The 16,064-nt window shown below is 44.0% G+C and overlaps 1 protein-coding gene across 1 annotated transcript in view; it reads left to right on the forward strand.

Moving 5' to 3' along the window:
- The window catches only part of IRAG2 (inositol 1,4,5-triphosphate receptor associated 2), a 59,974-nt gene that overhangs the window by 19,896 nt on the left and 24,014 nt on the right, over window positions 1-16,064 (forward strand). The window contains exons 15-23 of the mRNA XM_063308792.1: window positions 719-832; window positions 2,053-2,154; window positions 4,716-4,879; window positions 5,631-5,745; window positions 7,371-7,533; window positions 9,699-9,765; window positions 12,074-12,191; window positions 13,144-13,239; window positions 15,253-15,337. Of these exons, the coding sequence (XP_063164862.1) occupies window positions 719-832; window positions 2,053-2,154; window positions 4,716-4,879; window positions 5,631-5,745; window positions 7,371-7,533; window positions 9,699-9,765; window positions 12,074-12,191; window positions 13,144-13,239; window positions 15,253-15,337 (1,024 nt within the window). The remainder of the gene's footprint in view (window positions 1-718; window positions 833-2,052; window positions 2,155-4,715; window positions 4,880-5,630; window positions 5,746-7,370; window positions 7,534-9,698; window positions 9,766-12,073; window positions 12,192-13,143; window positions 13,240-15,252; window positions 15,338-16,064) is intronic.

The raw sequence follows: 16,064 nt of genomic DNA on the forward strand, positions 1-16,064 counted from the left end.
CCGGACTCTACTCAGCAGTGGGGAAAGGCTCTTAGTTTGTGTTTTGTATGCGGTTCTAGGTGACTCTGTATGTATGGCCTCACCCTAGTTCTATTAGGAAAATTGATGCTCAGCACAGGATATTAAATGTGCCATATCATGTGCTTCGAAACCCTGTATTTTTCAGATTTACATTTTGGCGTTCTTTTCCATGATCTGACCTTAACACATGGTACAGACTACTACTAAGAGGAAAATAATCTCTTGTAACATCGTTGTATGTTCTTCTTTCGTATCAAGATCAAACCTTAAGCTGCCAATATGATGCCACTTTCTTGGCTTGGTCATTGGCCCAAAACAAGTCATTTTCAGTGCTTACTGTTGGCAATAATCGGCAGGTCAGCAGGTGGGCCGGATTCTGTATCTCTCCACGTTCACACAGCGTATTATTATCCGTCAGCAATCCCCATTTGAGCATATCATCATCGTATGTTAAAAACATACAGTTACTTACTGCATTCTTAGAACTTTGGAGCTATCATGACGTCTGAGACACGGTAGAGGTTGTGCAAGAAACAAGTTTGAGAAAAGTCTCTTTGAAGTGTGTGGTAGCTCCTACGATCTTCTCTACTTTTTTAACTTAACTGAAAAGCAAATGTTCATATTCAGTGCAGCCTATAAGTTGTGTCTCAGCTCAGAAGTACAATGTGCAATTTTCAAATTACTTTTTCTCGCGAAGATCCCTGGAATTGAATGGACAGCGCTTGACAAATCACTGGACAGGGAAGTTCTGCTGCTTCTGGAAGGGCCAGAGCGCGTTGGAGAAAAGTTCAGGGCCACCATTCTAAACCTGGTATGGAAAATGTAGATGTGGATAGTGAGAAAAATCAGACCTGAAAACACTTTTTCTATATTTTTGCTAACTCCAGCAAGACTTTTTGGCTGCCTTCCCTCCCATTTGGGTAATAACTTTTAGCTCCATTGATTGATACTGTTGGTGGTGTCCTACGTGGCAAATTGGGCAGTAAAGTCCTCCAGCTCTTTCAGTCTTGGGCGAGTGCTTTGGCACCCTTCCATGTGATATTCAGTGCCTTCAGGTCTTGTATCAGTGTTCTTCGCCATGTTATTCAAGGGCGTCCTCGTTGTCGTTTAACATCGGGGGGTCCAACTCATTACCACTTTAGGGATCCAGTTGCTCTCCATGTGAAAGATGTGACCAGCCAGTTGGAGTCTTTTACGTGTGATGATGTTATGAAGTTTACGTGAGCCACTCCTTCGGAGCACCTCCCGGTGGTGATGTGGTCAAAATACCGGATCTTTAAGATTCGGTGGAGGCATCTCTGTTGGAAGACGTCAAGCCCCTTGTTGATACTTGCTGATGCCTTCCAAGTCTCGCTGGCATAAGTAGCTGTCGGGATCACGATAGAAGTGAACAAATGAAACAGATCAAAGAAAATACAGTAGTGTAAATGCTCCGCTCTAAGGGTTGCATTCCATTCCATTCCAATGAGGTAACATTGGGAGGCTGATGAAATTATGGAATTCCCTCCCCAGAGAGGCCCGCCAGATACACCCTTATCCTTTTGCTTTTACATATTAAATGTCTTTTGTTGTTGTTCTCTCGGGTATTTGCATGCATCTCTTTAAAAATATTTGGTGTTTTGTTTGGTCAGCTCTCCTGAAGCATAGTGCAAAAGAAACAGCCGCTACAATCTCAGTTGCACCTGCTGAATCCTGCCTGCAGTCTTGAAAGGCATAGTGGGGACAGAGAAAAGAGAACAGCAATTGGATCAAGGGGCTTAAAGGCTACATACGGGTGTTGCCCTGCAATTGCTGTTCTGTTTCCTCTTACTGTGTATGGTTTGTCCTTAGGACTGGAGACATAAAACCAGAATAAGTAAACCAGATTCTTAAATTGAAGTCTCCCTGTGCTGTTCATAACTCAAAGCAGGTATAATAAAGAAAGCTTACCACACTTCCAGGTCCCCTTTCAACCCAATGATTCTATTATGATACCCTCTGATATTTCCCAAGTTCTCAAATATAAACTATGATCTGGCCCTTTCTTTGCAGCAAGAAGAACTTTCTCAAATCGAGGATTTAGCAGGGCTGCCTCTGCTGAACGCAGCAGGCTCTGAATTGGATCTGCAAGAAGCTTTCCAGAAGAGCTTGGTGGTAAATAACCCTTGAATGGCAGGCAAGCGTGCTCTTAGGTTGTCTTCCCTGCTGATAATGCCACTTGTAAACCTTACCTCAGCTTTAACTCATCTGGCGCCCTTCAGATGTATTGGAATATGGATTCCCAGCAAGCATGCACTTGCAGACATCAGGAGGTGCTAAATTAGTAAATGCAGAACTAGGATCAGGCCTGAGGCACCTGTTGTGAGTTTTGGTTATAGCATTCTGGTGACTGACAAATTAAGAAGTGGGCAATCTACAGAGCTTTGCTCTGTTTTGTACATCTCCTGGAATTTCCCATTTGGTTAATGCCACAAAGTAAGTAAGACCAGTCAAGAAGCAGAGTTTGTCTGGGTTGACACAGCATGCTAGACAAGAGGGATTCCCACACAGAATTCGGTAGCTCTGTTTTTCTATAACCTAAGTACTTGTGGAGAGCTGAGCTGATTTATTTCCAGCTCAGATTTGATATAGTTAAAAGCACTGTGAATATAATTTATTTCGTTTTGCTTTGGGATGCTCTAGATCTATTTCCTGTTTGGAAATGATCAGTACAATTTTGAAAGCAGTGCAGTAATTACCAGGGGTTGGCATGGATTTGTTAAGAACAAGTCTTGCCAGTCTAATTATTTTTATCAGAAAATTTTCTTAATAGATTGTGGGAATGCTGTAAATGTGATATATCTTGATTTCATTAAGGCATTTGACAAAGTTCTCCTTGACAGGCAGATTAAAAAGCTAGTTATGTGTAGGCTGGATGGCACAATATTTAAGTGGATATGCAAGTGGTTTAAAAATTTACTCAAAAAGTGCTCATCAGTGATTCCTCATCAAAACGGATTAAGGCATTAAGTGGAGTGGCACTTCGTACCTCTATTAACAGATTGGATGAAGAGATGAAGGGAATGTTTATCAGATAGATTACCCAACACTGGATGGGATTGTTTAATAACTTAGGATACATAAATAAAAATCAAAGTGATCTTTTATAGATTAGAGAGATGGGCTTAGAATATAGAATGAAATTTAAGAAATTCAAAGTTGTTCACTTGGGAAACAGTAATCAGATACACAGGTATGGCGTGGAAGATACCTGGCTTGGTAATGCTCCTCCTTCTGAGTCTATGTTGGAATAATTATTGATTGAAAACTGAATATGAGTCAGCAGATATGGCTGCAGCACAAATAGCAAATGTGATGTTTGGTTGCATCAAGAGAAATACTGTTCCCAAAGTGCTGGAAATAATTATTCCAGTTTATTCCGCATTTGACAGATCCCACCTTGAATGCTACGCCCAGTTCTGAGTCTTGTACTTTAAGAGGGATTTGGTGAAAAAACCAAGCGGAAAGGATGGTAGAATGGATGATCAAAGAACTAGGAAATGAGTCCCATTAAAGAGAGTGAAGGAACTGGCTTTGCTTTATCCTGTTTCCAGAGGAAACTGAGGAAAGAGAAATATGATAGCTTTTTCCCAAATAGCTGTATTATTTGAACCATGGATTTCATGGATTTAAGCTGCAACAATGCAGATTCCAACGGAATGTTAGAAAGTTGGAAAAGCATTCTGATCGTAAGAGCGTTTTACAATGGAAGCAATAACCCAGTTTTCTGGTGGGCTCCCCTTTACTGAATAAATTCAGTTGGAGGTGAGACAGCCACCAATTGTGGATTCTTCAGTTGGATTCCTGCACTGAGCAGGGGCTGGACTCAGTGACCTTACTGGCTCTTTTCAATGGTTTGATTCTATGGTAGGTATTTTTGTCTCACAACTTCAGGTCCTCTAAGGGGAATGGCTTTGCAGCTCCCTCTCAATAGCCCAAAGAAAACAGGCAAAGGCAGGATTGACAGATGTTCCCTTCAGCTGACAAAGCTCCAATCTCTCTTTAGATTTTTTTTTTTCCTTTCTGGGGGTGCTAATGGTGTAGGGATTTCTGTTAACTGGAGGGCCTACAGCAGCTTGGCACATAGCATTGATTTTCCCTCCTTGTTCTCAGAATTTCTGAATCAGCAGAATCACTTTCCTGGTTTATAGTTATGGTCAGGATTCCACCAAAGTGCTTCTAAGGGTATGAGGAGAGAAAGCCCTGACGGCCCATGGTTAAACAGAATTTGATTTAACCAGTTGGATGGTTTATGGTGGAATCCTGGCCATAATTATAATCCCAGCAGAGTCTAACCTAACCATGCTAACCTTGTCTTAGCATGTTGTGTGAACCAGACAATCATGTCAAGTCGCCATAGGCTTTATTTGGGGGGCTTTGCCAGGAATGTGCGCCAAAAAAATTGGATTCTTGTTAAACTGGGTTTAGCTTATCACAAGAACACAGGTGGTGACTTAAGCTTTGTCAGAGAGAAATAAGGTGAGTGTAATTGAAGATAATCACCACCCCAACATGGCCACACACACCCCAAAGTTGCCCAACTGCCAAGCAGACTGAAAGCACGTGATGTTTTCTATGTGCATGATGGATATGGAATACAAGATGGAGGAGCTGTGAGCTTGATTCAACCAAGAGATTGCGGTGCTCTATAGATGTTTGTGGAAATGTCCACACAGGGCCTCAAGAGAACTCTGGAGAACAAAAGAACCCAATGGCTTCAGAAGCTAAATCTTTTGGAAGCTCAGAAGGAATCCTTGGATAAGGAGCTTATTAAAATGGCAGGAAATATGCGGAGGATGAGGACAGAACAGCTCCACTTAAAGAAAACGCTTTTATCCAGGTTTTTCTTCTTCATTATATAGAGAATATGGCTTTGTATTGTGTTAGTGCGTGTACTCATACAGACATATATGCAGTTCCCAATTTCTTACAGTTCAGTGGGTAAAGCTCTTAGTTTGGGTTGCCGTGAGGTAACATCTCCATAAGACTAAACCTAAGAGAACTGGTAGCCCATGATACCCAAGTGCTGAATTTCTGTGGGAGGTAAGATGGCATAGGTGAAGGCGATGACTCACCCATATTTCTCCCACTGACTAGGGGGAAGGAATGAGCAATGGGCCTCTGCAGAAGAAAATAAAAGAAAAAGGCTCTGCATTGTGCTAGAGGGGAGACACCTGTGTGGGTAAAGTCTGGGAGATGTCAGAATCTGCTCAAACTGCAGATTGGGAATGTCTGTGGAAGGGCAGCTTTCAAGGCCTTCATCTTTCTTCTTCACTTTATTTTTAAACTGGACTGGGCAGAGTTTTCTCTAAAACAGCAGAGCTTCCTCTGCAAAGTCAGACACACAACCGAAATGGTGGGTGGGAGGAGAGAAGCTCAGAAGTTGAAAGAAAGAAGGTGGATCTGTATAGGTGAATATGGACAAGTATACCCCACAATGCTCCTCAGCCTAGAAGTGCATATAATTTAGCAGATGTCATTTCCAGGAATCCCGAGATCGAAGTTGCCCTTACAGAGAATCACTTGTAAACTTGGAGGGTTGAATAATGCTGCTGTAGAGTGCTTTTGGCGTTCTGTTCAATATCTCACAGACAACGCGAGATCCAGTCAACCAAACAGCTCAAGGAAGACGCTTTGGCAGAAGCAGATGTCTTGAGACTGATGTTGCAAGAGCTAACGGAACAATTAGAGGAGGCTGGGAAGAGGGTAAGTGTCCTACGTTTTGCTTTTGCACCATTTTTTTAAAAAGATGGAGCGATCTTTAGGGTAGTATGAATTGTCTGATCTGACACTCAGGGTTCATCAACTCATCCTGTGTGCCCCGAGGACAGCCCACCTGCATTTTTGGAAGATAGAAGTGCAGTGTGTCATCCCTAACATGCTTCTAGCGGTAGAAAGGCCACCTCCACCATTATTTTCTTGCTCTGTATCAGAAGTGTGATTTCCAGCTTCGGTTGGTCCAAGTGGAGCTATGCAGACAGCCTTCTCATTTTATTTTGTTATAGGCAAATGCCTCTGTTCTGGCAGCTCAAGACTGCTGGGTGGATGGCTCAATAATCACTATACCAAACTGGCTCTCCCATGCAAGGTTTGTTAATGGGCCCAGAACAGAAACAACAAACCTATTAACAAACCTTCCATGGGAGAGCCAGTTTGGTATAGTGATTATAGGCACCAGGTTAGAAACTGGGAGACTGTGAGTTCTAGTCCTGCCATAGGCATAAACCAGCTAGGCGACTGTGGGCCAGTCCCTCTCTCTCAGCCCTAGGAAGAAGAAGGCAACGGCTTCTGAAAATGTTGCCAAGAAAACTACAGGATTGATTCAGATGCCTGCCTGCCTGCCTTGTTTTTCTTTTCTTTATTTTAACTTATTTATTTATTTATTAACTAGGTTTATAAGGCTGCCCAACTCTAACAATGTGACTCTAGGTGGCATGCAGCATGAAAATAAACAAGCAAACACCCACCCCCAAACCTTATTATGTTAAAAAATGTACAATATGTAAATATATATCTTGATAAGTTGCCTTTCTTTAATAAGCTGCCCAACAGAGGCTTCCTCAACGTAAGAGCCTTCTGATGAATTGGGACGCAACCCTTGGAGTTGTCGGCCAGCTGGCTATGGACTGGGGGCATTGAAGCCCAGTGCTATTGAGGGGGCACTGGATTGGGGGAGATCACGCTACTGTTAATTCCAGGGAAGATTTGGGCCGTGTTGTAGAAATGAGATTTCTGCTTCCCAGGCTGCCAGGAAGATCCTTAAAATGTTAAGGGGCAGGAGAAAAGACCGCAATTGCCCTGGGGCCAATATAAGGCCCCCTCTATTGGGTGCACACATTGCATAGCAATGCTTGACTCAGTGCTCCTGTGTCAGGTTCGGAGGTTTATCTGAAACGTCCCCTCTTGAAACGGGACAGGTGTCTTATTTTGGGGACATTCCTGAGTGCCTTTTTGCTCTGCCACTCTGGAGAGTGCCATGGGAGAGAATTAAGTTTTAGAGCGGCCAGCTGCAGGCCTCTTGGCATAGCAAAAGCAGAACTTCTGTGCTCATCTGGAACTTGCAGAAGCGTGATTGCAGAGGAAGTCACAGCTGAGCGTAGGGGGTGGCAACCTGTAGTGCTCTGCACAGGAAAAGAACGGCTTGGTGCACACCAACAAGCAGAACCTGTCTCTCTCAAAATGCAGAAGCATGGGGAGTGCATGGCTTCCGGAAAGAGAGCAGATGTGTTTTTGGTCTCTTTTTTTATGCTGCCCACAGGGAGTTTTAGACAGAGCATGTCTTGCAGCATTTGATGCTGGAAACGTGTGTTGACCTGCTGCTGCTTTCTCAGGTCAAGGATCGAGAGAGTGACTTTCACGCTGCCTGCGAGGAAGCCAGATCTTTACGAAAGAAACTAGAAGAAAGTGTGGCCGAGCAAGGAAGCCTCCGGAGTAGAAACGTAGATTTAACAGGGACTTGCCAGCTGCTGGAACTGAAAGCCAAGGAAGAAAGTGGTAAGTATCCCACAGCTATTTGCTCCCCGTGTCCTTTAGATTAGCATTTTGTCGATGGTTGACCTTCATGGGTTCAACCATTTCCCAAAAGTAATTGGTTGGCGGTAGCTAGCCATGATAGCTATATATTCTTTTAGGTTGAGGAGCAAATTGTTGGTGAGGGAGAAAGAACTGCTTATTTTACACCTAACCTGTGGGTTCCCTGGGCCACCTGAGTGGGCTAAGAGGATACTGGCTTCAGCAGGCTTCAGCTTCATCCAGCACTGCTCTACTATGGTCTTAGTGGATAAAAGATTGTCTTCCCTGTGCTGAGCTGGGGTGAGACATGATGGTTTATATCGTCGCATCTAGCTCTGTGATTTCTAGAGATGACTCACACTTGCCACATTACATCAGGTTCCTGGAGTGGTCCAGCACATGGCTCCAGAGCAAGAAAGGTGTGAAGGCAACTTCTCCTTCTTGCTGTTCCCCAAAAACCATAGCTGGAGAAATGTTGCCTCTGAAAACTGGAGCCTGGTGATATCTCTAAGTCAGTGGCTACTGACTGATAGGGTTTGGACTTTAGAGCAAGCGTGGTTGCATAGGTATTAGACTAGGACAGGGAGACCCAGGTTCAAGCCCTCTCTTACCCAAAGAAGCACCTTTGGAGATGATGGACCAGTCTCTCTTCTTCATCCCAAGAGCTAGCACATAGTGATAAGGTGATTGGACTAGGAAAGGGGTCATCCAGGTTGTAGTCCCCTCCCCAGCCATGAAAGCTCCCTGGAGGGCTTTGGGTGAATCTCTCTCTCAGCCCAAGGGCCGGCGGGAGGAAGGGGTTGGATTTAGGAGCGGGGAGACCCAAGTTCAAGTCTACCTTCTGCCATGGAAGCTGCTCAGATGACTTTGGGCCACTATGCTATCTCAGTTCCATCTAGAGGGTTGTGGAAATATTTCAAGGAGATGTATTAATATAGCTGATAAATAAAGTGTACTGTAGCTTTACCTCTCTGGGGGGAGCAGCTATGGACTTTTATCACTCCTGCAGGAACAACAAAATTCATGGAAACTGTTGAGAGCAAGTAAACATTTTCTCAGTCCTTGGGGAGATTTGGTGGATCCCATGGCAATGCACGATAGGAATACGCTGGATCTAGCTGTTCAGTATTCACCAGCCAGGCACTAATCCCATTCCTAAGTGGCATCTACCAAATACCAGAATTAAAGAAAAATATATATTATTTTTATTTAAAAGGTCATGAGGACCTTTTAGATAATGGGGATGAGATGCCCTGAAACTCAGAAGATTTGATTATGTGCCATCAAGTTGTTTTTGACTCCTAGCGACCACATAGATAGATTTTCTCCAGGAGGATCTGTCTCCAGCCTGGCCTTCAGGACTTCCAAAGGTGCCCCCATAATCACTGTACCTGAGTCCCTCCACCTTGCTGCTGGTTGTCCTCTTCTTCTCTTTCCTTCCACCTTTCCCAGCCGTTTCCAGCGAGCCGGGTCTTCCCATCATGTGTCAGATAAAAGGAAGTAGGATGATTTGAGCCTGCAGAAGATTCGGATTATTTGAAAAAAAACTATTTTTCTTTTTTTGGGGAACTGGAAAGATTGCCAGCCCTTGAAATAACTGGACATCCCCTCTCCCACCACGTTTTGCCTTCTTTACAGTGATTCCTGCAGGGGCACAATGATCAGAGTCCTCTTGGGAAGAGTGCTTGACGCACTCTACCTCCATCATTTTTCTGTGGTTAACCCGTTAGTTCCCATGGTGTACTGATAAGCCATTAAATACTTCTGAGGTTCAGTGGTGCCAGTGTGGCTTCTTGGAAGAACTGCAAATGAAAAGACAGAAACCTCTCTGTTTGCCCTAGCAAAACCTCGCTCTCAAGCTTCCTTTTATTTTTAAGTGGAATTTTTGGCCAAGAGGAGTGTTCCCTGCATTTTTTATTTTTTCATTCAGAATTCAGCACTGCTGTTCGAAATGCTTGAAATTGCAACGAGGACAGGAGGTGCCGTAGTTGCCCTTGAGTTTGTTCAGGTGTCTTGTTAGCAGAACCCAAAAATCACTCCTGGAAAGTGCATCGTTTGGTGGGGATCGCCTGACTGTATTCTAGTTAAAAACTGTTTCTGTAGTTTGCAAATACTGACAAACTGTTGTCCAATGTCTTGTTTTGTAGCTGCTCTGGAGTCACTCAGGGAGAAGTGTTTAAAAAGGCTGTTGTGTGGTGTACTTTGTCAGGTAGGGTATCTATTTATTTATTTAGCAATGTCTTTATTTATTTAACTATTGGTTTATTTTAGTTACAGCAGCCTTTCTCAACCTTTTGACCCTGGAGGAACCCCTGAAATATTTTTCAGGCCTCGGGGAGCCCCTGAATCCACATTCAGGCTCAAATAGACCCCAGACGTTCCAAAATTCTTATCATCGTTTCATGGGTAGGCCTGTATACGTGCATTAACAGTGTTCTTAAAATAAAGAATGAAACTTACCTCTTTAAGGTGAAGTGGCCCGAATTTGAAATAATTTTTTAAATAAATTGTGATCTCCCAGGGAACCCCTAGTGACCTCTTGCAGAACCCGAGGGCGCCACAGAACCCTGGTTGAGAAACCCTGATTTACAGGGTAGAGGTGGGACATCCATGAGATTTCCCAGCATCCTCCAGTGACAATCTCCAGATTGCCCTGGATAGTCTAGCCTGGCCTGAGACATGCATTGGACTATTGCTCCCATGCTTCCTAGGCACACAGGCTGGGAATTAGGAGGGTTGCATTCCAACACCGTTTGAAGACTCCAAGATGGAAGGTTTCCTTAAAGGAAGCTGCAGAGCTTCCACTGGATTGAAACCATGTAGGTTTGCAGCATAAAAAGACCTGTATTGGAAAATCTGTTTTCTGCCTAATAAGCTGGTGCTCATTGCATAGGGGTTCAGTGAGGCATTAAACCAGAAGTTTCAAGAAACAGATATATGTTTCGTAAAAGCAAGCTTACAGAACCAGTGGTCCGCCACCATCCCTAATTGTTGGCTGGATGGAGGATTCTGAAGGCTAGCAAGATGTGGATGTGGGCTATGGGTCACTCCATGTCTTTCTAACCCAGTGTTTCTCAACCTTGGCAACTTGAAGACGTGTGGACTTCCACTCCCAGAATTCCCCAGCCAGCCATGGCTTAATTCTGGGAGTTGAAGTCCACACGTCTTAAAGTTCCCAAGGTTGAGAAACACTGCTGTAACCACTTTTGGTACTGTCCAGGTTTCTCTGCATTCTGTCATTGTATAACAACAACAACAATAATATATTAAATTTGTATGCTGCCCAGCTCTTAGTGACTCTGGGCGGCTCCCAACAATCAAACAAAGAAATTAAAATGAAATCAATAAAACATAAAAAATAAAGGCGGGAAGCATGATGAAGCAAGGGGTTTCACCCTCCTTTGCCAAAGGCCTGGGTGAAGAGGCAGGTCTTTATGGCTCTTCTGAACACCAGCAGAGTGGGGTCATTCGGATCTCGGGGGGGACCTCTTTCCAGAGGGCAGGCAGTGCTATAGAGAAGGTGTCTGTCCGGGGTCCTGAGAAATGGCATGGCTTAATTGAAGGAACCTGGAAATCTGCCAGCCCTGCAGGATCAAATTGGCTGGGTAGATGTTATGGGAGACAGGTAGTCCCTCAAATAACCAGGCCCTGTGCCATATCACATGATACCCATCCAAGGGCAGCAGCTAGTCAACTCTGGCTAACCTGGAAAAACCAAACAGGCTCTTTATAGAAAGCCTTAATATTCTAAAGCAGGGTTTCTCAACCTTAGTCATTTTAAGATGTGTGGACTTCAACTCCCAGAATTCCTCAGCCAGCATGCCTGCTGTGGAATTCTGGGAGTGGAAGTCCACATATCTTAAAGTGGCCGAGGTTGAGAACCCTGTTCTAAAGGATCTGTTAAATCAGAATAGATCTTTAGTAGCTTGAATAGAATTTACTGTAACTCTTAATGTTATGTTATGAGTTATACTGTGCTGACTGCTGTTGATCTTCATATATTGTTTGGATTATCGCAACAGCTGGTCGTCTTCAAAAGGATGTAATATATTCAGTTACTTAAAATCAGTTAATGAAATATGGAAAATATTAGCCTGATTCTGTGATGCTTGAAAATTCCCCATTTATTATTTATTATTGTGTTTTATTTTTCTTTGTTTTTTTCTTGCTCTTTTCTTTTTCTTGTCTATCCTTTTTCGTTTTCCTCGATGTGTGTTCATTTTTTCAAACCTGCTTAATAAAATTACAGTTGCTTTTAAAAAGAAACACTAAACTAGGTTGGTCTTAGTTAATACTTGCCTGAGAGACCCCCACGTATCCCAAGGCTGCAGGCTAGACAGGACACTGAAAAACCTTCTCAGAAGAAGGTGACAGCAAACCAGTTCCACATTGTTGCCAAGTAGATGGTTGCCCACAGAGTCCCCTGGAGTCAAGATCTCAAGGGAGATACCCTATTTTATGATGTCATAGGACTGTGCAATGTTTATGCTTAAGGTGCATGAGAAACACATGAATCTGTCAGCAGTTCCTTCAGTAACATGCATCTTTCCCTGGGATTGCACTGCAACTGGGGAGGACAGCCGTGGAATCCTGGGAGACGATGCAGCTGCTTTAAAGAGTTGCTGATAGATGCTATGGAAGTATCCTTAATGCTCCAAAGGACCTTTTTCCCTTTAAATCTGAAGTGCTCTGTGGTCTTACTATTTAATAGGCACTGATTTCTGAATGTTGTTGGTCAAATATCATTCGATTGATCGATCTTGGTTTCTCTCTGGTTATTTACTGTAAAAGCACTCAGTGGTTGTCTTATGGGCAAACAGTGCCACGTGCCCTCAGAGCCTAAATGTAATCATGAAGCTTGGTACCAATTTGAGTGATGCAGTGAAGCATGGGGGTTGTAATACCCTTATCCTGAATGCTTTGCCTTTAAAGCTGGGGTCTAATGATGACAATTGTCAAACTGTCATTTGCCAAATGGGACTCTGGCAGCGTGTTTGGGGATTTACCTCAGACGCAGTTGGAACAAGATCTGGGATTTTGGCTCCCTGGATTTATTGGCTGCTCGCTAGCAGCCCTCTTTCCAAGGAAAATGTTCTCAAAGGATCGTTTCATTTGGTTCCCAAAAGGGCTGTATTTAGCGTTCTGTAGGAAATATCACAAACATCAGCCCAGAATGCTTTTCTAATCTAGAACAGCATCATCTGTGCTGACTGGGAACATCAAGCAGGGATTTCCCCAGCCCTAGAAATGGGAGGCGGGTTGCATTTAAGGCCTTTGAAACAGAAAATATGTACAGTGTTCTGTCTCAATCGAAGAGAATCTCTGCAGCTCAGGATTGAACCACGGAGTCCTTCGTGCTCTCTGAGCCTGGTTGCTTTCTTGCAGATGTTTCATTGCCTGACTAGGTATTCTGTCTTTTGAGTTCTTGCAAAATACATTTCTACAGTCCATCTGCAGGAACCAAAACATTGCTCCTTACTTGCCCCAGGCACTATCACTTAACATTTAGCACTGTCCTCTTGGATAGCAGACGTACTTTCACAATATAGCTGGGTTTTCTTGGTGAACTTGAGTTTTCTTTCAACCAACCAGCCTGCCAACTTGCTGTTAAAACAGAGCTGTGTGTTTGACGATGAGAGTCCTTTGTCCTGCTCAAAGGTTAATGAAGAGATAAGAACAGGAGAGAAGGTAAGTGCAGCAAGGTCTGAGAAGGTTATGTTGTAAGAGAACTTGAAGAGGAACTAATGATTTCCTCCTCTTTGATGTGCATTGCAGTGTTTTTGATTCTAAAGTTGAGTTGGCAGAGATGATAAATAACTGAATGCCCCTATATATGAACCAAGCTTTGGGTGGCACTTTTGATCCTAAATCAAGGTTACTTTCCATAAGAGGTGTTGATTTTCTGCCATTAGTTCAGACAAAGATTCCAGATAACGCTATACTCTGTTTAATTATACCATATACAAATATCATCTATTAAAGCACCATAATCCTACTAAAAATAGTCTCCTATTTTTATATCTTATCAGTTGACCTGAGATGAGAAATTAGTAATGAATAAACTTGAGCCTTTATTTACATTTCTAGATTTGTCCTCCCCGCATCTTAGGCCATATCTTTACCTGCACCTAATCGTGGCACAGACATGCCTCGGCCACATCTTTTTTGCCCGCCTTGATAAGAACATCATAGAGGAACCTAAGTACTGCCCTGCCGGATTGGCTCCCTGTTCTCACAGCAGCCAACCAACTGCACGTGGAAGCCCACTCGTCTCCCAGCAGATGGCCTTCAACAGTCATCTAATGGCCATTGATCCCCGTGACTTCCATGAACTGGTCCAACCCTTTTCTGTAGCCAGCCCAGCTGCAGCCAGCAGTACATTATGTTCCTGTGATGTGGACTTAGTTCAATATCTAGCCCTTGTGTGAGGCAGTATGGAAAGAGTATTGATGTTTTTGAACTTCAGTGTTGGAGAAGGCTTCTGGGAATACTGTGAACAGCCAAGAAAACAAACAGATGGGTCGTTGAACAAAGCAACCCAAAGTCCTCACTCGAGGCACAAGTGACCAGGCTCAAATTACAGGTACAATTAGCAACCATTCGTTCAGTGACCATTCAAACTTGCTATGGCGCTGAACGAACCGTACTTATGACTAGGCCTCAAAGTGCCGGCCGTCCCAGCACTCCCACGGTCATGTGATTGTGATCCGGGTGCTTGGCAGCTGGCTCACACTTACGACAGTTGCGTTTTCCCCCTTCACCTGACATGGCCCGAGGGCAGGCTCAAGGCGTGTAGAATCTGGTAGGCTTTGCCAACTCTGGTCTTGCAGGGAAGGAACTGAGAGGAAGCAAAAGAAGCAGGACTGGACTTGGCAACAGCGATAGCAAATATCAGGCTGGTCTAATTTTCTCAAAGATTGGTGAATTGTAGGACTGTGCAGTCCCTGAAAATGCTTTGGAAAAGATGCTTCAAATTGCATGGCTCACGGAAGCAGCTCTGTCTTTCTTCAGGCTCGCCCGGATGCAGTTGCTTTAAACAAGTGCTGGGTTTCTGTGTGTCCTGAAGCATCTCTTTCAAACTCTTTTCAAAACCCAGTCCTCATGGATGGAGTTATAACTCAGGAGTGTAGCCCTTTCTTTTCGCAGGGGTGTGAGGCTGCAACTGTTTTGGGACTGGCAGTGCCTTTGAGATAACGACAGGTAGAGGTGCTCCAATTATTCAGAAAAAGAGTCATCTGACCAGATGCTTGTTTTCTGGTAGGAGGAACTCTATAAATTGCAGGTAGTCCTCGCTTAACAACCACAATTGAGACTGGAACTTCGGTTGCTCAGTGAAGTGGTCATTAAGCGAATCAGACCCCATCTTAGGACCCTTTTTGCTGCAGTCATTAAGTGAAACACACAGTTCCCCATTGATTTTGCTTGCCAGAAGCTGGCCAAGAAAGTCGAAAATGGCAGTCACGTGATTGCGGGATGCTGCAACGGTCATAAATGCAAACTGGTTGCCTAGCATCCAAACTGTGATCACATGACTGTGGGGACGCTGCGACAGTCATAAGTGTGAGCTGTTTTTTTCAGCACCATCGTAAGTCTGACCCATCACTAAATGAATGGTCACTAAGCGAGGACTACCTGCAGTTGAACTGCATTCCGGCCTCTGGGAGGCAACCCCCCTACTTTCGGTTCCTCTTCTCTAATTAGGAAACCTGCTGCTATCAAAGGCTTGGAACCCAGCTGTGCTGGCCTTGGAGGGTGTGCCGGTCCACACAAGACACCTTACTGCTAGGTAAGCTTAAAACGGGCACTGGGGGCAAGCGGGCTGGCCGAAAGGAGGAGCAAGCAGCCCTGGAAGGAGGAGCCTGCGTCTGATTCACATGTTGCGACGTGCCGTCGTTCAATATTTGAATTAGGTTTTTTTCAAGAAAAGGGTCAGGCGGCAGACTTGGAAGCAACGTTTGGGGAATTGTTCTGTGTGTAACATCATTTTCTTCCGCCCCCTTTTATTAGGTTTATTAAGTGTGTAGTGAATCCCTTTTCATTAATACTACTGTACGCATTTATGCTTTTGTTAATTAGTGTTTGCTTATCGGTGGTCTGTCCCCCATCTGTGGACGAAGACTAAAGCGTGCGTCCTTTTTGAAAGAGTGCAGCTCAGCAGCAGTTGGAAAGGCTCTGACTCAAATGTCCTCTCTGAGCAACTAGCTTTTTGAGTGGTCATTTGTAAGTTTATGCAGAGCTCTGCATAACATCTGAAATTGGCCACATTGTTTACATCTTGGAGGATCAAACTATACTTTATAATATCCCAACTCAGTATAGGTAGTCCTTGCTTAACAACCACAACTGGGACCAGAATTTTGGTCACTAAGCGATGTGGCCATTAAACAAGCCCAACCCGATTTTACAACTTTTTGCAGTGGTCGTTAAGTGAGCCACATGGCCATTAAGCGAATAACATCATTAAGCAAATCACACGGTTCCCCTTTGATTTTGCTTCCCGGAAGCCAGCTGAG

The sequence above is a fragment of the Candoia aspera genome, chromosome 7, assembly GCF_035149785.1.
Source record: "Candoia aspera isolate rCanAsp1 chromosome 7, rCanAsp1.hap2, whole genome shotgun sequence".
In the NCBI taxonomy this organism is placed as follows: Eukaryota; Metazoa; Chordata; class Lepidosauria; order Squamata; family Boidae; genus Candoia; species Candoia aspera.